Source organism: Caloenas nicobarica, chromosome 5 (genome assembly GCF_036013445.1).
Source record: "Caloenas nicobarica isolate bCalNic1 chromosome 5, bCalNic1.hap1, whole genome shotgun sequence".
NCBI classification, from domain to species: domain Eukaryota; kingdom Metazoa; phylum Chordata; class Aves; order Columbiformes; family Columbidae; genus Caloenas; species Caloenas nicobarica.
Window position 1 is genome coordinate 10,124,790 of NC_088249.1, and position 22,878 is coordinate 10,147,667.

The 22,878-nt window shown below is 36.4% G+C and overlaps 1 protein-coding gene across 4 annotated transcripts in view; it reads left to right on the plus strand.

The window, feature by feature from the left end:
• The window catches only part of PPP1R13B (protein phosphatase 1 regulatory subunit 13B), a 71,770-nt gene that overhangs the window by 24,548 nt on the left and 24,344 nt on the right, over positions 1 to 22,878 (plus strand). For all 4 annotated transcript variants that reach the window (XM_065636451.1, XM_065636453.1, XM_065636452.1 and 1 more), the window contains exons 2-4: positions 2,999 to 3,146; positions 10,088 to 10,207; positions 11,672 to 11,739. In XM_065636451.1, the coding sequence (XP_065492523.1) occupies positions 2,999 to 3,146; positions 10,088 to 10,207; positions 11,672 to 11,739 (336 nt within the window). The remainder of the gene's footprint in view (positions 1 to 2,998; positions 3,147 to 10,087; positions 10,208 to 11,671; positions 11,740 to 22,878) is intronic.

Consider the following 22,878-nt stretch of genomic DNA (forward strand, 5'->3'; position numbering starts at 1 on the left):
AGGTCTGAATGTATGGAGAATTGAATGAGATATATGGGATAACTCACACCTCCAAAGCTTTGTTTTCTTTTTCAGCCTGTCTGCAGGTGCAGAGAGATAATCTTAAATACATGAAATTAGTTTTCTCAGCCAGTGTTATCTTTAGAACAATAAAAAAATCGAAACTTGGAAACCATGTAAAACCACATGATGATAGGCCATTCTATTTATCCTTTCATAACAAGAGAACAGGTCATTTGGACAAATGCTAGATCGGCAGTATGCATCATATCATAACTTCAATAAGACCTGATGCTCTTGGCATTCTCAAAGTTTGGGAAACTTGGGTTTTGTTGTGAAATTACTATGAAGTGTTATGGGGAAACTGTATTTAGAATACTGGCATTAATGATTCTCTGTCAGACTGGTGGTGTTTAATTTAACTTACTTAATTTACTTATTATATATTCCCTAAATTTACTGCAGAGAAAACAAAAAGGAGAGGGGGAAAAAAAGTGTTTTCTATCACCCCTGTGGCTAGAAGAACTAGTGGGCTTAAATAGTGGCAAGAAAAGCTTTGACTAGATTTCAAGAAACTTCTCCTTGCAACAGGAATCCTGGATTTCTGAGGTGGATGGTTCAGGGAAGTGGTGGAATTTCCATCATGAAAGGCTTTTCAGAACAGGTTAAACAAGCATCTCTGCAGAATAATGTAGGTATAGTTGATCCTGCCTGAGGCCGAGACTGCATTAGATGACCTCTTAAGGTTTCTTCTCAGACTGTTGTTTTATCTTCATATATGACTCTTTGAGATCAAATTCCACTACTAGATTCCACATCAGATATTTATTCTGTAAAAGATTCCACAGCCACTAAATATTGAGACTATCCCTGAATCTTCTACGGGGAAAAATAACTGTGAGCTGTGTACAGTGGGTAGTTACATGCATTTTCATTATTATCTGTGGCTGCATCCTGTAGTTTCCTCTTAGCTTGTACTATAGCTTTTACTATAGCTTCTTTTAATGCTGCTGTTGGAAAAACTTGGGTGAATTCTAGCACGTTTGCAGCTGTGGATGACGGCTTCTTGTGTTGAAGTATAGTGATTTGAAAACTTCAGGATACAGTGTGCAAACTTGGCAGGCTGAGGGAGAATAGAAACAGGGACTAAAATAGCCTGGAGGACTGACGAGGAGACTGAGAGCTTGAGCCTGGGCTGTCTTGGAAATGGTCCTGTGCCTACTTTTGAAGTAGATAGACTGCTCTTGCTCAGCATCTAGCTGTTATTAATGCAAATCTCCAGTTTGGTGCACGTATATGTCCCACAGATAAAAGTGTTATGAATGTTTTTGAGAATTGCCTATGCAAATTGAAGCACAACTTGGTTTAAGTGGAGGGTGCTCATTTAATGAAGAGCTTTTAAATAATTAATTTTTGTGGTTCAATATGTGATGCTACATTTTATTTACTGGAAAGATCTGAAAGAACTTCCTTTGCAGGCAGTATTACTAATTTTGTGACTGTCTTTAGGGACAATTATTATTATTATTATGGTATCTTTATCTTTTAAACATCATGTTATCTCTGTTTCATGCCCGTGAGTTTACAGAACAGAATTGTGACTACAGATGGGAAATTAAGGTGCAGAGAGAATGGTTAAAAGTATCTGTTTAATTTTAAGCAGGAGCTTAGGGTCAGGTATCTTTCAGATGATTTACTGTAACATAGGAATACCTATCTTTGAATACAACCTTTATTGGTTCTCAACCAGTCTCACACAGCAAAAAAAAAAAAAAAAACCAACAATCACTTCAGCATCATTGTATTAGGACCTTGTTTTTTGGTAGAGTGTTTATCTTTTCCTTCTTACAAGCTGTTAACTATATGCTTCCAGTTTCTGTAGTAAATGATATGAGGGCCTACAGAACAAATATCGAGAATACTATATAAGGAAGAGGCCCTTAATAGGGGGAATATAGCAAATTAACATGTTATTAATAATCGTATCATAACACATATCAACCAAGGGGGTGAGGTGAGTTAAGTTAGTGTGCACAGTTTTTGAGTGTTTGACTTTGCACAAAGTTACACCTGCTAACATGAAGAGGGATGGGAGTATCTCTGGATGGATGTATTTATGCACATGTTTATTTAAGGCGTTGCAAGGAATTTGAACAGAAGTTCGCATCGACCTAGGTTAGTACTAGCTCTTAGTGCTAGGCTTTCCCCTCTATAGATATCCCACTTTTTCTTCTTTCTGTTTTCCTTGATGTCAAGTCATCTTTAACATTGTTAAGCAGGGGTAGGGGAAGAAAAGCTATTTTCTGTTTTGTGGCTATTTTCCAACTGGAATAGCTGGGAGCAGTTGCTAGAGGAAAAGTAGTCTTTTGATGTTGTAACTCTGAGAGCAGAGAGCGTGTGTAGTTCCGCTGCAGGAAGGTTCCATGTACCGTCTGATCAACACAATGAGCTCAGGGACTGGTGCCAAAGTAGGACAGAAAGAACTGACTTCTCAGAGGTTTTCACCTCTAACAAGTATACTAAGCAAATGTAATCCCCTGAAAAATGTGACACCAAAGGCTTAAATTCAGCCAAATATAACTGTATCTTCAGACAAATTGCAAAAATGACATCCATCATGCAAAGGGTTGCCCGCTTGTGAACCCTCAGGTTACTTTGCCAAAGTATGTGTTTATTTGCAACACTTAAATGCTATGATTTCAAGCATCTAACATAGCCAAAACTTGTTCCTTCCTTCCTAGCCTTATTTTCAGACAGTACTAAACCATTTCAACTGAAGTTTAAAAAAAAAATTGTTAATTCAATGCACTGTCAAAAAAATTCAACAAAAAGAACTTAAGCTTTGGCAAAGTTACAAGGAACTGAAAACTACTTTGATGGATCGTGGTAACCAACCATAAGCATACATTTCCATTTACAGGGGAATTAGAAATCTTACCTGTAACCTTTTTCTTGTAATTTTTTTTAATATTCTGCTACTTTTCTTTTTTTCTTTCAGATGATATTAACTGTGTTTTTGAGCAACAATGAACAGATTTTGACAGAAGTTCCAATTACACCAGAAACAACCTGTCGCGATGTAGTAGAGTTCTGCAAAGAGCCTGGAGAAGGAAGCTGCCATCTGGCTGAAGTATGGCGTGGAAATGGTAAGTAAAATGTTCAGTGGAAATTGATGTAAATGTATGTACCGATTATAAAAAAGGTAAGACTGACTTTTCAATATTAATGATTTCAAATTGTACTTTTTTTTTTTCCCTAGCAAACTTTGATGCAAAGTATGATAATTCAATACCTGTAGAGATTAATGCAGTTTTTGGATTTTTTTTTCTTCTCTGTTTTCTTCCTCAGCATGGAGTATTTGATAAAATGCATGTGTAAGATCTGTTAATGTTCTGTATTTCAGATTTTCAAATTATATAAATGAAGTATTCAGTATCCAGATCTTAAAAATAACTAAAATAAATAGCAGAGAGGATATTTTCACTTCTAGAAGCCATTTATTTCAAATAGGCATACAGCATCTCTAGGATGAAGGGTACTTAAATGACAATTCGTAATGTCAGTGATCTTCTCTTTCAGTAAGTGGGTGCAGATCACCACCTGCATTCCTTCCAATCCAATTTCCTCACTATTAAGCCTGTGAACGCAACTTGAGATTTAAGAATGGGTATAGATTTTTTTTTCCTTCTGTATCATGAATAGCAGATGTTCTGCAGGCAGAATTGTGCCAGAATTGGACATAGGATCTCCAGCTTCTTCGTGAACATTTCCTCTCAAAGATTTGACAGCCTCCCTTGGGGCAGGTAGCTGTTCACGCCTGTATCCTATTTGTGTTGCTGTTTCATAGAATAATGGGGTGGGCAGTTCTTTCCAGGGGTGTGTCAAAACAGCCCTGTTATGAATTCTGTGATTCTAGATGAATTCTTGCAATTCCATATAGCGCAAGCCTCCAGGTTATAGTATATCAATGTGTGGATGTGAGTAGAATCGGTGGCTGGGTGAGGAGGTTCTTATCCCTCAGTTACTAAGGTCACCCCTGTTCAAGCTGTTCATGTCATCTGTTTTGTATAAAGATTGAGGTCATAACTTGATATTTAATTCTTAAATTTTGCATAGAGGGATTTTATCTTGGTCAGGGGCTTTTTATCAAGGAGACAAAACAGACATCCAGATGCATTTGGAGCTTTTAAGTGTTAGCAATCTAGCACACTTTCCTCCTGGGGAAACTATTCTTCCTCTTCTCTAAACTGTTCTAAGACACTGTAAAGGGAAAAGGTGCCTCAAAAAGTGGTTTCCGAACTGGATGAGAACTCACAGAGTTTAGGCAAGAGTGAGGAGGGGAGAAGTGAAGTATGTCTGCAGTTCTAGGAATACAAATTCAGTTCATGCTTAGTTAGAAAACCATCTTAAGGATAAAACTTATGAAAGGGTTAGAACTTTTTCAATTTGGAAGTTTAGATTACGGAGAGTCTATGATGCCCAATGCATCACATAAATTTCTAAAATGGATCTGCAGACTGTGTTTAACAGCACTCAAATATCCCTAATATTTTCCTGTCACTTGTCTGTGAAACTCGATTATATGGTATTATTTGTTCTTCTGCTTGCACAGTACTTTGAGGCTGTACTTCTTAAAAAATGCAGAGAATGTTGTCAGCTAAGTTCAAAGGGTCACTGGAAACTGTAGCCAGTGATCCACAGCATCTTTCTGGGACACTTATGCCTTGCAACCCTGGCAAGTGCAAGCACACATTTTTCTATAATAACTTCTAAGATTCAGAAAATATTTTATGTGGATGTAATACATTATTTCTCAAAGTGTTAGTTATCTAAAGCTAGAAGTTTCTATAAAGTGGAGAATAAAACTTACCCAGGAAGTTGTGATGGCGAGACTAAAACTAAAATTGGATATCTACCCTGTGAATTATGCATCTTTGGTCTCATAGTCAATAGGGATCTAGATATTACTGTGAGCAGAACATGGAGATCACAGCTAGTTGTTACCTATTCCATTTTGAGCATCTAAGCTTGCCCAGTTTTCTGAAGTAGACATCTACATACAGACAGCTAGGTTTAGGAGCAGAATCCTGCCCAAGGCTTTTACCTGTTGAATGGGTCTGTCAAACTTTTCAAAATGTGCTTGTGACTCCAGGTTTCTTTCAAAACTTGCATGAAGGTGCTTTCACAAATCTAGCTTCACTTGCTTAATACCCAGGGTGATAACTGTATAGATCTGTTCCGTTGGAAGTGTGGAAGAGGAAAGACTAGAGAGAATGAAATACAAAATGAAACACTCGCATATGTTTCTGGATCTCTCAAACAAGCTTCTACTGTCAGCAAAAAAGTTGTCTTGTACTCTGGTTTTAAGTCTTTTTGACAGGTATTTCAGCACAAGCATTTTGTTTGTTGTAATTAAGGTAGGATGCTGTTAGAAAAATCTGTGTGTTGGTGGCCTCAAATTCTTGCCCCAAAGTCTGGGGTACATAAATTTCTCAGTGAAACAAGCTGATTTTTTTTCTTTTTTTCTTTTTCTTTTTTTTTTTTTTTTTTTTAGACAGGGCATAAATATAACATTTTTAACTCTCAGGAGCAGCTGAAGGAAAATAGAACTCTTTCCCTGGAAGTTTTAAAAAATAATTTTGTCTGGAGCAGAGATCTGATGTAGAACATGAGTGTAAACAGTTAAATGCGACAGTTACAAAAACAAACAACTTAAACTGTGGTTCTGAGTGGGAAGTGTGAAGGAATTTGCGATGAAACTGGCATGTTGTGCCAGTGGAAGAGTATTTTTTTCTGTTGTTTTGCTGTCTCTGACCTCTCAGCCCTCATCCTCAAGAGAGGTCTCCAAATGTTCTTTCACAAGACATTTTGGAAAGTAAAATTCAAAACAAAAGTTAATATGGAAAATCATGGGCTGAACAAACACATTAGGTTTTGTCCCACACCAGAAGTGGTCTGTTTTCTTGGTAGTCTCTCCATGTGGGACAGGGGACAAATCACAGCTCTGTCCATAAGAAAGAGCTGTCTTACCTGTCCTCTTGTGAGTGTCCTTAGCTCCTCTGTTCTGCAAGTAGCCACAGCTTATTTTAGGCAGCCCAACTGAATAATACATGTCTACTCAAATTCAAAGCATTGGGGCTCGTAGACTGTAGTTTTATTATCAGATTCAAAAAAGTTTGTGTGCCCAAAAATCTGTCCATTTCCTGAACTGCATCGATCTAACAAAATACTGCCTCTGCACAAATAAATGAGAGACAATTTTATTTTTAGAGGATAACAGAGATAGACAATTTGTCTTTCAGAAGAATGTTATTAAAATCCATGCAAGTTTGGTTTCAAGAATTATGTAAGATTTCTAGAGTTCAGAGGAGGATTGCAATAGTTTAGCTGTTGAAAAACACTTTCGTTTATTTATTATGTTAGCTTTTCTCTGTTTGCTTTTGCGTGGCGAAGAAATGGTTGAGGAGCTTCCCAAGAATTGAAAAAGTTTAGGTATTGTTTGTACTGGAGTTAAGAAACTTGTTTCTTCTCAGAGCTGCATGGCATAAACATTTGGTTTACTCACATTTGATTTTTGTATTTCATTCTCTGTTCCCCTTCCTTTCCAGTTTCTTGAGATGAGTAATAGTTGAAAAAGTCAATAGCTTTTGTGCCTGATGTATCAGTACATTTTATAGCACCTTGTGCTTTGTCAGTTTGAAGCTTCCTCTTTTTGCACAGATTTCTCAAGCTATAGCAGGAGAAAAAACCCCACAATATTTTTCCTCATTCCCTAGCTATTGCAAATAGCCATTGGTAAGGAGGTTGAAAGACAGGTGTGACATGAGGAACTTGTAGTATGATCCAAGAGAGAATTAATTTCAGCCTTTAAATCCACCCAGTACACAATTATTCACTTCATTTACACCTGGAATGTCCTTCAGCAATTAGTATTAATTGGTCTTCCTGAATTTAGTTGTAACACAGAGGCAAGTGAGCGTGAAAGAAATAGTTTTTTTGCTACAAGTGTGTTCCTGCAAACCTGAAAGGGAAAAGGCTTGTTCCAGGTCTTGCTGTGAACTCCCCTGCTATGGTGATAATCCATTACTTTGTATCCTGGTTTCATGTGTAGCAGGCTTAAATGTGTTTATTACAAACAAAAGGATACTTGTAAGCAGCATAAAACCAGATTTTGATGTCTGAAACTTATTTCAAATAGTGGATATACAGTTCCAACAGGAAAAACTTTTGCCATACTCTCCTTGAAAAAGAGAGGTTTCTAACTGCATGAAGAAAATTAACTCATTTTCAGTCAAACCAGCACACTGGCCCATCCTCAACATTTTTGCTTGAAAGGAAAGTAGTCAAGCTCAGTTCTCATGTTAGTCTTTCATAAATTTCATCCAACTTAAAATCTAAGGCATTTTTTGCAAATAATAATGGATATATGCATATATCATGGTTTTCTGCTTATTAATGAAAGCAAACATTCTGTAGACATTTTTTTTAATGTGCTTTAAAGTACAGGGATCCAACCTGTTTATTATTACTCCACACCCATTTGCCTATTTCACCTTTTCTTCATTCTCTTCTACTTAAACTTTTTAAAATTAAAATTAAAGTTTGTAATAGTATTATGAAAACAATTACTGACAACTATGTCTGAAGCTGAAACAACTGAGAAGAGTTTAACTGTAGGTTTTTTGTTTGTTTTGGTTTTGAATCTTAGTATTTCCAGAAAATATCCCTTTGTGTTATCCTAAGATCCTGCTTTCTTCCTGCAGTTTTTCTGGATTTAAATAATTCAAACTGAAGGAAGGAATAGGGACTTCAGTTCTCATTGTGTCTTGTGTCAAGTGTTAATGTCCATCTCTTCCTCTTCTCTGAATCTGTTTCATTTACCTAAGTTGGACAGAATGATAAGTGCTTCTTAATTTTCTTTTCTCTGTTTCAGTGATGATGATGTGGCTGTTATTATTTTAACCTGTTGTCTGTCTAATTTAAGGCAACATACCCCAAATTGTTTTTGTGGAAGAATTATAAAAGTTGTATAAAATGGTTTTTTTCCATTTCTCTCCGCGGTGATGTCTGAAGAATATTAGCCTTGATTCTTCAAGGTGCATTATGTAAAGGAAACATTTTATTTTGAATAGCTCCTATGAACAGGGCCTGACTTTTAATGGGAGACCAGCCCAACCAGGAGCGATGCTGCAGCCACTCCTTGCCATTCCAGAATTAGCCCAGCCCTGTTCAGACATCCAGTTTCTTGGTACTTTGTTATCAAGCTTCAGTTCTTGCTAGGTTTACCTAGCAATTTTCCTATTTGGGAAAATTTCCTAATGATTCTTATCTTCTGTGTCCTAAAGTCTCTCAGCTAAACCATTTAAATATTTTTACACTCTGTGATCCTTAGAAGACTCATGCAGCAGTTTTAGTGGATACGCTTCAAAGCACTTGAAATCTTACCTTACTTTAGCATTGAAAAACCTGAAAATCATGTTTTTAAAATTCCTTTTCATGGATTGAGTTTTAGTAAACCGCTGACCTTATTGTTCTCTGCATAAACACTATTGACAAGGCTTCTTGGAGTCCACTTGACTAAGGAACAAGAAAAAGAAAAGCATATTTTTTTAATTATTTTTTTAATCCAGGCGTCATGGGTTTTTTTGTTGTTGTTGTTGTGGGGGTTTTTTTAGTAGGGGTTTTTTGGTTTTTGGTTTTTTTAGGTTTTTTTTGTAGTCAGCTGATTAATTTTATTAGCTTGTGGTTTAACATCCTTTCCTCATTGAAAGCAGCTGGATCTAACTGTGGCTAAACTGTGTTAATCACTATTTGCCATGATTTTGACAAGACGCTTCATTGTATTAAAGGCATCGTGAATCAAATGATGCAAATGTAATTTTTTTTAAATACTACAATTAAGTATCCAAAGAGTATCATGTCATCTATACATTTATGTAGTTTACAATGCATATAAACTTAGGTAAATTTCATTATAAAAAAGGCATATTTGTGATGTGTGTTTTCCGAAGTTTTCCCCAAGATATCTGTTATATCTTTGAATCATTTTGTCTTACATCAAATGGGTTAAATATGAAATGGATAACAAATTGTTAGCATTGCTCTGTGTACTGTGGTTTGAGTTTTGGGGTAGAGACCATTTTGCTTTTAACAACAAAGAATGCAAACTCCACCTTTTGATTTCCATCCAAGCCTGATTTTCTGCAGTCATATTGGTTTTACATGGTGCTAGGAAAGCTAATTGAATCTCTACTAGAATAGTTTTATTCTGATTAGAAGATATCTATAATGCTACGCTTAGTATTGATCTTAAAAGATCTTGAAAGGGAGATTTTCTCAACATAATGAAAACATTTAAAAATAAATCCAAGTGTAATCATGGCAACAGTGAAGACTTTGCTTTTGAAACGTATTTTCATTTTGAAATACTAAATATATACTGTGCAGCCTATTGGGAATAATATATTTGATCAGTTTGGAAGAAATAACTACACTCTGAGAACATTTTGTATTTCTTTGTGGGGAAAAAAAAGACTGACTGCTGCATAGAACTCAGCCTTTATTTGTTCAAACATTTGCCAGTAGTTCCACATATACTGGAAGTTAATGTCTGGTGTGGTGTATTGGAGTGGGAGCACCTGCTCAAGTTCTTAGGAGATGAAATGTCAATATAAGGATAAGACTTTTAGTCTGAGTGGAAACCTGGAGTTCAAATTGAATTAATCATTTTAATAACAGAACAAAATATTTGTCTGGTGATGACGGGGAGCAAAAGTGCAAAGATCAGCATTGTGGAAAAGATTGTGATGAAGAATTCCTAAATTAGGGTTGTTCGTTTTTTGTCTGGTGTTGCAAACTGGTTATGTACTGCTGTTAAGCAGTGAGCTGTGATACAATAACAGGCTGGCTTTTAGTTCAGTGCAACTATTGTCTCTTGGTGTCTGTTCCTTTGACTATGCATAAAACAAAATATACTGGATAGATTGAATTGCTAACAAAAAGGACATTCTAATTCTTAATGAGAGTTCTATAAAAATGTGCTTCATTTAAAACAGTTGTGCTAAGTTTTTTGGTCTTGTACTTGTAGAGCGGCCCATACCCTTTGATCACATGATGTACGATCACCTACAGAAATGGGGTCCCCGCAGGGAAGAAGTGAAATTTTTTCTTCGTCATGAGGAGTCGCCAGCTGAAAGTAATGAACAGAGTAAGTGCACTTATCCTGTAGTGTTGTTACCTAAACACATCTGAAACATTTCTGAAGTGAGTTTGATCATCAGTTCTTGTAGTGAACTTCAGTAGATACAGGTAATACAACCTCCCTATACCAAAGCCATTTTGAACCTTCCTCAGTGGCACATTTATTCATATTCTTAAATTCCCTTCTCTGGAATAATTTCTGTCAGTCTGAGTAATATTTTTGTAGTAAGATCAGTTTCTATTCTGCTTAATACCGATCCAAAAATGTTGGTAGTTAATAAAGGCTTAATTTTTTTTTTCTTGTTTAAAGTCCCTACATTTTTAGAGGGTGGGATTGTTCTTTTTGACCTTCTGTTGTCTTTCAGTTGTCCCAGATAAAAGAGTTAGTAAACTATTTTGCCTTCTTTAGACACCAAAATCTGTTTTATAGACAGCATTGGCAAAGGTCTCAGTGGCTTTACTTTCTCAGTACTTCATGTAGATATATTTAACAGGGGTGATAATTCACACCTTGTAAAATCACTGGTCTGCTTGGTTCTACAGGAAAAGTGTTTACATAAAACAGTGCCATATTAAGTGCAGCTTTCTTAAAAGACTGGAATTAAAAAAAAGAAGGATTTCAGTTTTCATAGACTACACTTAATTTATGAGAAGACTTTCGAGGCTGTGCATTATATACTTAATGGCTGTCAGACTTGTCTGAAAGGCAGGAAAGGTATCTCAAAGTGAGATGTATATTTGCATGCTCAGATTATCCTTACTCATTCAACTAATCTGACAACACAATTTCAGCTCTTGTATTGCTTTGAGCTGGGGTTTCTTTTCATATTTCTAAGCAGTTGCAGGTTGCTTTGAATGCCAGAAGTAGCAGGCCCAATGATGTATGAGGCATTCTTGTATTGATGAGATACTCCATAAAATACTCAGTCTTCCTTTGGACAATACAAATTTAAAGCATGTTAAGAAATTTAAGATATACCTGAAGCCACAGAGTTTCATATAAAAAGAAAATGTCGCTTCTGAACCATGCATGTAAGGCTTTTTAATTAATCATTGACATATGGATCAATCTGTAGATTAAAGTTCTTTATAAGGCATGGGAAAAGCTTCCTCTACTATATTTATTTATAATGTATTCAACTGAAGCTACTGCTGCTCGTGGAGGCAGAAATATAAAACTCTAGTAGTCGCGCTCAGCACATTCCCTTTTTGAGATCATTGCCTAAGCACAAGTCAGAAAAGTAAAGCTGCATGTCTGTACTTTTAACAGAGCAAGTCTGTGAAGTAAACATTTTATTGCTGTTGACTCCACCACTTAACAAAGAATAACCTAATAAGAAAGAGCTGAAACTAGCAGAAAAGTCCACAGGGAAAAGTTTACATAAAAGTTGTTGAAAGGAACAGATTCAAGAGTGAAAATCATTTGTCTCGAAAACTGAACTTTGCACTGAGAGTGATATTTTACTTTTAGGTGGACGCCAAGCCCAAAATCAAAGAAATGGCATAAATATACCTGTGGAGAAACGTACAGAGAATGGGGTATGTAATAAATTCTAAAGGCTTTGGATCAATTACACTCAAATATTTGATGTTTTAAAAATCCTTGGTTTTCCAATATCTATTATGGTGGTAACTGGTGGAAAAAGCAGAGACCTTGTTCTGTTTTGATTTTTTGTTTGTTTTTTTGTTATAAAGTGAATAGCAGAATACAGCTTTTTTTATTAACTGCTCTAAATTTTCTGTTTAGAAAGAGATTTACTTCCATGATATGAGAAGCCCCTGGAATCTTATTAATTACTGCATTTTCTAATCTGTCATCTTCTCTTTCATTCATCCTGTGTGAAGAAAAAAAGGGCTACATTTTTCTTTCATACTAGTATTGCATGTCTGGGCATCTTTTCTCATTTGATTTATTTCACTGATATTTTTTCATGACCTAGTCTCGTATGTTAAAACATGAGAATGTATCTGTGGATTGGCATGTTTTCACGTGGTGGTAGAAGATGTTGCATACTCCTCAGAGCTACCACTTTATACTGTTTTTTATGCACTTGGTTCATTTCTTTGCCTATTTTTTTTTTACTAAAATATTACTAGGTTTCTAATTTAAAATTCAATGCATACTACGTAGCATAGGGAACCTGTTTGGTGGCATTCAGTGAATCCTGGCTGGCCATTCTGCTGCCTTTCCTGGGACACTGTAGCTATAGTTAACTACTTTAAAACATTTTAAAATTTCAATAAAAAGATTTGAGCTCACCAGTTCATAGTTGCATTGTCTCTGTGAAGCACTTTCAGTTTCTCTTTCTCAGGGTAAAATAATGCTTTAAAATGTTTAAAAGCAAACAAAACTTGACAGGTTATTCAAGCTGAAATGTCTTAAAAAAAGAAGTAAATGTTAAAATAATTGTGTAGATTAAACAATTCTGTGCTTGTATATTGCCTAATAATTGGCATCTAAAATTCACACACACACTTAAATACGCAGCAACAAAGTTGTTCAGTCCGTTTGCAGGTCTTAGCAGCTCATTTTGTGTGTGGCATGTGGGCCTAGTGGAAGGAATGTTTTTCCCTATTCAAAACAGTTAATCATGTATTGCTTTGTACATTCCTTTCCTGTAGAGAACACGAGTTGATCCCCTCTGCTGCACAGATCTGTTTATCCGGCTTCCATTGTCATATTGACAATGCAGTGAGATCATAGCGCTGTGATGTACTAGGGGAACATAACTCTTTCATGACCTCCCCTGGTCTATTAGTCCATGTAAGTCGGAGCACATACACTTAATTTGACACTTAATATCTCTGGAAATTAGGACTGATATGTGCAGTATGTCTTATAATCTCATTTATTGGCAACGCTAAAGTTTATGATAGCATGGCTTTGTATTTACTTCCATTTGCTGTTATTTTTTACGAGTAAAGCTCAGACGTGGCAACTTGAATAACACTTACCTTTGTGCCATTCAGCATGTATTTTTTTTAAATCCCCAAATGTCTGGCCACAAAATTAAAATTGATTAGGGAACTGATTACTTTAAAATGGACTCTTACCAGGTTTAGGAAATGATTAAAACACAAGAACGACTAAAACCCAAAGAGGTTATATTAATGTAAATTGTGGTGGGGTTTATGCAAAAATGGTACAAATTAGGTTTTGAAAGTGTATAAAACTAAGATTTTCAATTGTGCCAAGTTTTAAATCAGAGGGGGAGGGGGAAAAAGAGGTGGCTTTGGGATCAAGGGTTTAATCAGCTTACACTTACGTAATGCATTAGGCTTATTCATTGTTACGGGCATGCTGAGTGTTAAACGAGCCCCCAAATCAATACAAACCAACGGAATATTGAAGACATCCAAAATCTTACCAAATATTCTGCATTCAGGTATATTTTTATTATGTGTACTGCTTTAATGAGAAAGTATTAATATGTAATTCTTAATAATCTATAATAATGGATTTTTACTAAATACCTGGATAGAGCTGAAAGTGTGACAGGCATAGAAAACTTTTAAGACGAATGTTTGCTTTAATGTTTGAATCAATAGTCTTGGCAAAAATGATGGGCAATCTGTCTGGAATTCAATTTAGATAATTCTGTTAATTGGCATTTTGTCATATGCAATAGGATTTTTTGCTTTTTTAAACTATATGTGCTTGATCAGCAATGGTTTAAAAATGCTTAGCTTAAAATCACATTATATAAATGCTTGAATTTCATTAGATTATCTTCCAAATAAAGATTTGATGATAAAAATAAAATAGGCATTGTTGTAAAAAGAGTACTTATCTGTAAGTGCTCATCTGAGAACCTTACATTCTGCATAACAAAGTCTGAAGTAAAAGCTGTAAGATTTGTAAACTGGCTAGTTGTCTTATTTCTGAGGTGACTTTTTGGAGTTTGCTTTTTCTCTACAACTCTCCTTCTTGGAAATGGAGTTACGCTGTAATCAGAGCCTGATCTCTCCCTGCCACTACACAGGTAAAGATATGTGGAGATCAGATTGACATAACTCGACATTTCCCTTTGCCAGGGAGATTGAACTTCCCTGAGAAGAGCTGCCGCCTCCTCCTCCTCATTCTTTTGTGTGTGTAACTGGGCCAGCTTGATTTGAACACAAGTTGTAACAAGGGAATTCTAATGAAATATTGGGAAAAATATTTTCTCAGTGGGAGTAACAGACATTGGAACAGGTTGCCCGGAGTTTCTGGAATTTCTGTCTAGCTGAATAAAGTAAGTCCTGAGTAATCTGAACAGGTTGGAGCAGGGGTTATTGAACCAGGTGACTTCCAGAGGCTTCTTTCTAGCTAAATTATTCTTTGGTTCTGTGATCAGTGGCCATGAAACGGTAGTCAGACAGCACTTGGTCTAGTTTGCTTCCAGATTTCGTTCCATAGAAGCAGCAGTGGTCTGAAAAATCGTGAGACAGAGCAAATATAGTTGTAACCACTGGGGGTCAGTGGCAGACAGGACAGGGACTGGGAGCCACCCATCGTGGTGCTGCAATGGTCATCAACAGGAGAAGGGATCAGAGATGCCCTTAAAGGAAGTCCCAGAAAGAGGACTGACTGGATGGTGACACCTGTCCGGATGAAAAAGTAATCAGATAACTGAGAAATTTCTTAGAGATGAGAAAACTAAAAAGCAGATGCAGCCTGGGAGGAAAAACGGTTAGTAGGATGAGAACATGATGGAAGTATATTGCACGGAATAGAGATAGATTAGTGTAATGAAAACTGTCTTTATATGAAGACAACACTCATTTGCTGTAGTTGCTTGTTTGAAATGATTTTTCTAGTTGGTAATGTACTTGAGGAGAATAAAATGTCAGTGTGTGGTCCCCTGTACCATTTTCTCTTTAACTTATTTTTTCACTTGCTAATATTAAAATTGCTCTCCCTGTTTAGAGAGACTGATGTCAATAAGCTTTTTTTTCTTGATAGATATTGACTAAAGCCTTTGACAAGAAATGCAAAGTGGAACCTGATTTTTTTTTTTTTTTTCTCACACTATTAAATTTGTGTTAGCTTAACTGTAAAAAACTCCTGTAAAGGAGGAAAAACTTCACCATCATCCCAGACTGGAGAATCACAGTCCTGTTAATTTTCTTAGTCTTAAAGCTACGACCAACAGATAAAGTTGAGAATTAAAATTTTGTGCTCATTAGATAACAGAACTGAGCTTCCCTGTTTCTGTTCAAGTGGCTCAAATCAGGCTTTTAGCAAAAATTTTGCAACAGGTAGTCCGACTGTTCTAGCATCAGAAGACTCTTATACTTCCATGTGGGGGAATTGCTCAGGGAAATTCCATTAACAAGTAGGTTAAAACTTCTATATATGTGTACATGCAAAACAGTTTTTAATAGTACTGATTTAACTTAGGAGAGCGTATGGTTGCTGATGAGGAGTGAATAACCATCTGATCCAGTCAGTCTGTGTATCGCATTCCATCAAGGCAGCAGTAAAACTCAACTGCTTTTGATTTCCTGTGCTGTGGCTTGTCAAATTCTAGGCTTAGAGTTTAGATAGATTTACATGTGGTGCCAAAATCCTTGAGTAGAATTTTTTGTTCATTAATTTTAACCATTTGATCCATACAAGTATGACCAGATACAAAGGCATTAAACAAATTTATGACAAAGTGCATTAAATGTTATGATATAACAGTTTTTTAAAATGTGTTCTAAAAAGCGTCTGATAAAGAAGTTTCAAAGATAACTGAATGGTTTTACAAGTATGCTTGCATAGGCAAAATACTTAGAGGTTTCCTTAGCCTGTCAGGCAAAGATATGACAAAATCTAATTGTGAGGAAAAAGGCAATAAAGTTAAATTTTTAACAGAAGCAGGAACCTCAAGAGAAATACATTATATGTGCTTGCTTGAAGTTTCTCATTTGAAATGCTTAAAGATAAAGAGCTTAGCCTAGAATAGAAGTTGTTCTTCAAACCTGAGCTGCGAATTCAATTTAAGCTCGTAAGCATTACGTACTTTCTGTTTGCATCATTTAACAAATGAACAAATAACTATGTCAGTCTTGGAAATCTAGATTCTTTCAGGGGTCTCATAGCGAAGTCTAAGAAAATAATTCCATTAAAAGATAGAAAAAAAAAAAAAAAGAAACTCAGGTGCAAGGAATTCTAACAGTTTGCAGGAAAAAAAATCTGAAGAAATTTTCTTGCAAGCTTCCTGGAATATTTTGTCCATGTAAAAAAAACCCAGCAATTAAATCAGATCCAAATTTTCCTAATTTTCTGCTGTAACTTTGTCTGCTTTTGTTAAGGGAAAGTGATTGTATCTGACATTTATACAGTCAAGGATGTTCCCTTGTCTAACACATGCATTCCTAAAATGATTTTTACCTGTCAGAGAGGGGAGCCTTGCTGCACCTACAGCCGCTTCTGCACTGTCAGACTTCTGGGTCAAGCCCTGGGTCAGCTTAATAGAGTCCAGATTCTCCTCAGCCTGATACGGTTCTTTGTTAAGTCTGTCTGAAGCGTCTTCCAGACAGCTGGCAGTATCTTGCTCTTCAAAAAATAGAAAAAGTAACCCAACTAAAGGACTTAAGGGGGAAAAAAAAAATTAAGCAGTAAAAATAAATTACCATCTAAAGCTAATTTTAATGCATCCAAATAGCTTTTCAATTCTTGCTGGACTAGAAATCCCAGGCTCTTCACACCTCAGTAGAGGAGAATTATGTAGGGCAGCATCTCTACGAGAGTAATAACTATGTGGTCTCATAGAAAGAACTTCTATGAAACTGTAGGGAATTCAAATAATCCTGACCTCATACCTCACTCTGAGACCTCTTGTAAACTTTTTAGGCAGAATCATGTCATTCTTGGATTCGGAATGTCATGAACAGTGTTTTGACATGTCCTATGCAATCTCAAATATGTTTCAATCCATAATGGACAAACTTGCTAGATGCTTACATATTATGAGAATAATTTTACAAGCTTCATCACACTTTAATCATTTTCCTGTTATAATTTTAATTATGATAGTGTTAATGAGCTAATATTATTAGCTCATATCTGACTTCCATTTTGTTTTGAGGAATCTAAAGATAGTTTAACTTGTTGGGAACAAGGAAACACTCCTGGAACCCACTTGGAACATTGCGAAAGGGCTGTTTTCCTACATGTCTCCTCCATGTCTTTACATAACTTTTAATCTCTGTCACTCTAGGTCCCAAATATCTATCTAGGTGTCTATGGGTATGAGAGATACTCAGAGTTTATAGACTTGTAGTATACAGACTTGGTATTTCTGCTGCTCTTCTGGGCATCAAAGATACTTCTGCTCAACAAGTTGTAGGGAACAAAGATGTGGTTCTCTAGTCCATAACAGCCAACGGGTGCCTTCCCGTTTTGCAGGGAAGACCTAAATTGCAACATCTACTTAGTCTACAGCTTAGTTCCCACTTTTACAGGTCTGACTTTTCATCAGGTGTGGCTTTGAAGTTTTACAGCAATACTTCGTTGCAGACGTCCATGGAAGGGGTGAGATGAGAAGTCCTGTCCGTTTGTTTGTTTAACCTCTAACTGTGGTGCTTATTTTCCTATATTTGTATTGTGAACATGAAGCAATACAATTCACTCTTCCCTACATTTCTACCTAAATGAAGCATGTGGAGAATTGCCTCCAGTTGTCACTACACATAGAGATCCTAAGTTGCTTGGCCCTTGTATAAAGGTAGAATAGTTTAGAACAAGTGAGTGCTTCAGCTGACACGTAACATTATACACATTAGCTCATGAAGTAAACGTTACTTAAAGAGTTCATTTGTTATTTTTCATGAAGTATTCCTGTGCTTTCACAGTCCTTGCACCAGCGCTATAAAGTTCAATGCCTTTTGTCACAGTTGTATCCTTTTGCAGTCACATTAGTATAGTTTTTAGTTAAGCCAAATATTTTAATATTAAGTTATTGAAAGGAAGATTGGGCTTGTCCTTTCCTTTATTTCTGTAGTTCTTTACAGGAGATGGATTCTGAAATCCACTGTGCCAGTGCAGAGCTCTGAGAGCTTAATTGTGAAAGCTTGAGAGTTTATCCCTCTATCTCTCCGAGCAGCTTTCAGTTCTGAGCAGGAGACTCTTCTGGCTCTTACAAGGCCACAACTGTTCATTTTCAGGCCACCTTTGGAGTTCTCTTCTATGTAGCTGTCATCTGCGGATTAGTATTTCCTCTCATATTTTCCACATTCTCTGTGGTTTTTCTTGTTCAGTGCTGCTGTGGTCTTCTTTGTCTGACACACCTTTCTGTCTTCACTGGCTTGTTCATTTAGTTTCCTGTCCATCCAGCCTTTGGACACCTTGCATACCTATTTCCCACCCGTATGCTTTTCCCAGGCAAGTGAACCTTTCCATTTCTCTGTCTCTGCAGCTGCCTCCAGATCCAATTGTTGTTAGGTTTGTTCCCCCTGCAGCCTTCCTCAGATCAAAGCGGAGAAAATGAAAAGTCCCTCTGGCTAATTTAGGAGCAAGGGAGTTGAACTTGTTTTTCTTCTCTTATTCCTACTGGATGATCTTACTCCACAGCTCATACCTTTTCTTCCTTGCTAAAAATAAGCCTGTTCTTTATGCAGCTGGAATATTCACTGTATTGTGCTTGGACATACAGTTTGTCAGTGCCCTTATGGAGACCCATTTGGCTGGATCTCTTGTGTAATCTCAGTGCACTGAATCATGCTTGATTTACCTTCTTGAAAAAATGAAGAGAGAGTGAACTTGTGTGTCTTTTGGGAGTTTGACAAGGTAAATTACAGCTTTTTAGGTTTTCTATCTTCCACAATATAATATTTTTAGATACATAGGAAATCATTAATGGCGTTTAGTATTTTCTCCAATGATTAATATTTAAAAATCATTAGCTCTAGGTTTTGGCTTGCTGCAGTCTTCTCTGACTTACAGCTTCTTGATTCATGCTACTACGCCTATGCTTTAGCTTTATTGCTGGCTTATGTATTCATCTTGTGGCATGCAAGATTTAAGAAAAAGCTCAAGTATATAGGGAAAAGCATATAGCAAACACTGGAAAGATTATTTGCATAAGATTAGGGTCTCTATTCTGACTGTACTGTTTGCCTTTTATCTTAGTCTCTGTTAATAAAGAAACTTACATTTCAGGAACTCTGTTAAATTTTAGGCAGTATAGTTTTCTGTCACTTTAAACAGTAAAATTAAATACAAAAAGCAACGGTTTTGCTGATCTTTTTGGTATTCAGTTTTTGCACTGAGTTGGTAATACTACAAAAATACTAATGGAACCAGTATTTTGTGTGTTTTTAAAGCTAAATTGTCTGTATTCTCATATTTTCAGTTTAATCTGATAACTGTGAAAGAACTGTGTATTGCTCAACATTTTTCCATTGAATATAAAAAGTGCAATGAATCGAGCTGATTGTAGTTGACAGCTGGCTTGATCTCGCCGTGATTAGGTCTTTTACTGCTGGCAAAATCCACTACCCTTTTCCGTTAGCTGATTGTTGATGAATGCAGAGAGACAGCTTTTCATAGTGATAAAGAATTTGGGGAAACCTTTATTTCACGTGGAATAAGATTTAAAAATATCCTACCTCCTCTTGATTGCACTGAGCCAAACAGCCATGCAGGAACTGAAAAGATGTGTACAGCTGTTGATTTGGCTTGTTGACAGCAAACAGTTAAACAATTAGTGTAGACAGAAAATAACAGAAGCATGGAGCTGGAGCATGTTGAAGCAATGCGAACGTTTACGGCTGATGGGCAGTGCTGCAAAATAAAGATGTGCTCTCTTACAATTACATGGGAAAATAGCGAACAGGTAATTAATGACTTTTGAAAATTTGTTAGTTTTACACTTTAGTGGGCGTATTATTTAAACACTGTGTAGCTTTCGCACTTTAGTTTAAATGGTTGTGGGTTTCGCTGTCACGTGGCCAGAATGCAGACTAGTTTGGGCTTTCTAACTCTCTATCTCTGAATTGAAATTCTTTAATTAATCAGATTTTATTAGATGCATTTGCTATAATTTTTAAGACCTGATCAAAATCTTATTACTTCGAAATGTCATGGTCAGCTTTTGCTTTTAACAACATAGGTTATATGGGAAGTGCAAGCCATACACTAAGTTTCACAACATACTTTTCAATTGTGTGATACTTATTTTCAGTGTTTTTCTGTTTTGGAAATGTTTTATTATACTCTCTCCATAAAAACAATATTACATCACCACAGGAGAACTTCATATTGAAACAATTACTTAAGGGAAGAATAAACACGTTTGATGCTAAACATGTTATTCATACAAGTGCATCTTCACCATACCTAGCTATCCTGTCGGAATAAGATGTTGCTTTCCTAAAAGACCCAGAAAAATATAGATCTGAGACTATTTTAAAGGCACTTGGACAGTGTGTTTTCAACATGTATTGTAACATGTCTATTAGTCTGAGTAAAAGGATTGGTATTGTAAACAAGTCTGAAGTTTAGTACACAACTGATCTGTTATTTCTATAGGAATGCATAATTTCTTTTAAGATAATTTACTTTTGTTAGGAGTATCAGGTTGATAATATTTTGATTCAAATCAGCTGCTGGATATTTTAGTTGACACTAAAGTTAATATAAACAGTTTTGTGGTTTCTGTGGATGTTTAAAAGTGTCTGAAGAACAAGGAAGAAAGTAGTGTTTAAAATAAGCAAGTTCCAGATAATACTTTCCTATATTGTAGAAGTTATTTATAAGCAGTTCATTTCATATCTAGCAGATGTTCAATATATATGCTTAAATCCATTTCTAGTTTTGAAAATCTATTTGAACATTGTTTTGATTTTTGTTAAGTTTGGCCTTTTAGCTGTTCTGTGCAAAACAGAGGGCAATCTTGCTTCTGATATTTCTAAGCAATACGGGAAAACAGGAAATCTGGAGTCTGTGGCTTATGCTGAATAGACTTTAAGCATTTTATTATCTAGAGTGACTTATTAGCATCAGTGAGTTGGAGGAATTGCTAACATGGTGGAGTAGCTTATGAGAGGTGTTAAGATTTGATCAAATATAGATAATGTGAGATTTTTCAGCAAACTGTCATACAGTTGAGGCGTGTTCATTCTAATAAACTGTTAAGGTATGTATTTGCACAAATAAAATAACGTTTTTATTATTAATTTCTAAGTAAAGTGATCTGATTCCATTTGTAATGTTAACTTTTAAGATTGTTTGATTATCGGGAGATAGAACATGCTAGGTGTATTTTCCTTTAATTCCCAATATTCTGGTTGCCTTTTCTGGGTTTAATTAGCTTGTTCATTTCCATTAAACTGAAAAAGGCACGTGCTATTGTCATTGGATTCTTTAAAATTGATTTCTGCTACCGGCATATTTCTGACCCAATTAAAAAAATGCAAGGCAGAGCTGTGGATAAAGCCACTAAACTGGAAATAATGTCACCCATGTCAAGATCAGCAAAAACTCTATTATAGTTTAAATAAAAATAGATATATTTTTTGTCTTTTTATAGTGTTATATGAATTTTCACACAGGATTTTCAAGTTATCTTCGTTGTACACGGCACTAGGATTGGGTTTTATGGAAAAAGTAGTCAAATTCTATCAAAATTCTTAAATTGGGTGATATATAAGGTCAATATGTTTCAGAAGTGTAAGGAGGTCACAATCACTAATGTTCCACAGATACTCCGTCCTGTGTTCTCCTCTCATAGTCCTCATGAGGAGGCCACGTGCGGTTCCTGTAAGACCTGTTTGATACAGAACTGGTATCATAAACTCCTAGATCTTCCATCTGTTTCCCCGTCACTGTTGCTGTGCTGAGGACAGGTACCCAAAGCGTGCACTGGCTGTTCTCAGCAGCAGCTTTTAAAGCTCTTTTGCCAGCTGGGCTGGTTCAAGCATCCCCTAAACTGCGTCGCTTTGAATGAGGCTTAAGGCAGAAAAGTTACGGGTGACTGCTGGGCTTTTGCTGCTCGTGCCCAGGTTCGCTTGGGAGAATTAGGAAATCTTTTGCTAAACTCAGCAGGCAAAGCAAGCTGTTCCTTTCTTTCCTGCTCTGGCAGTTGTGCAGCCAGAGCTGTAGCTCTTCCTTTGCCGTAAATCAGGGGTGTCAAACTCATCTTCATGGGGGGCCACACCAGCCTTGTGGTTGCCTTCAAAGGGCCAAATGTAATCTTAGGACTCTATAAGTGTAGGAGTAGTTACATTTACACAGTCCTAAAATTACATTCGGCCCTTTGAAGGCAACTGTGAGGCTGATGTGGCCCCCCATGAAGATGAGTTTGCACCCCTGCTGTAAATGCTGCACATGAGGAGGAGAGTGCAGGGCTGGCCAGCTGCGGTGAGAGTCCCTGTTAGGGGAGGCTGAGAGTTATCAAACCCTGATCCCAGCTCCTCACTGGCTGGGGAGTGCTCAAATCTACCTCTGTTCTTCATTTTACGGTTGTCAGTCCGCTTTGTTCTGAGAAAATGTGCATTTATGTAATACACTTCGCTTCCTTTGTCCATGTACTTGTATACCTGTTCCCAGACCTGTCAGTTTTGTATTTGTCACGTAACTATATAGATTTCTGGGATTTGACAGTGCTACAAAGGTAAATTTCTACTCTGGAGGTAAGTTTTGTGTTCCCTCCTTTGTCCTAGGAAGGAACAGCAACTTAAAACTGCTGTAGAATATGGAAAACTGAG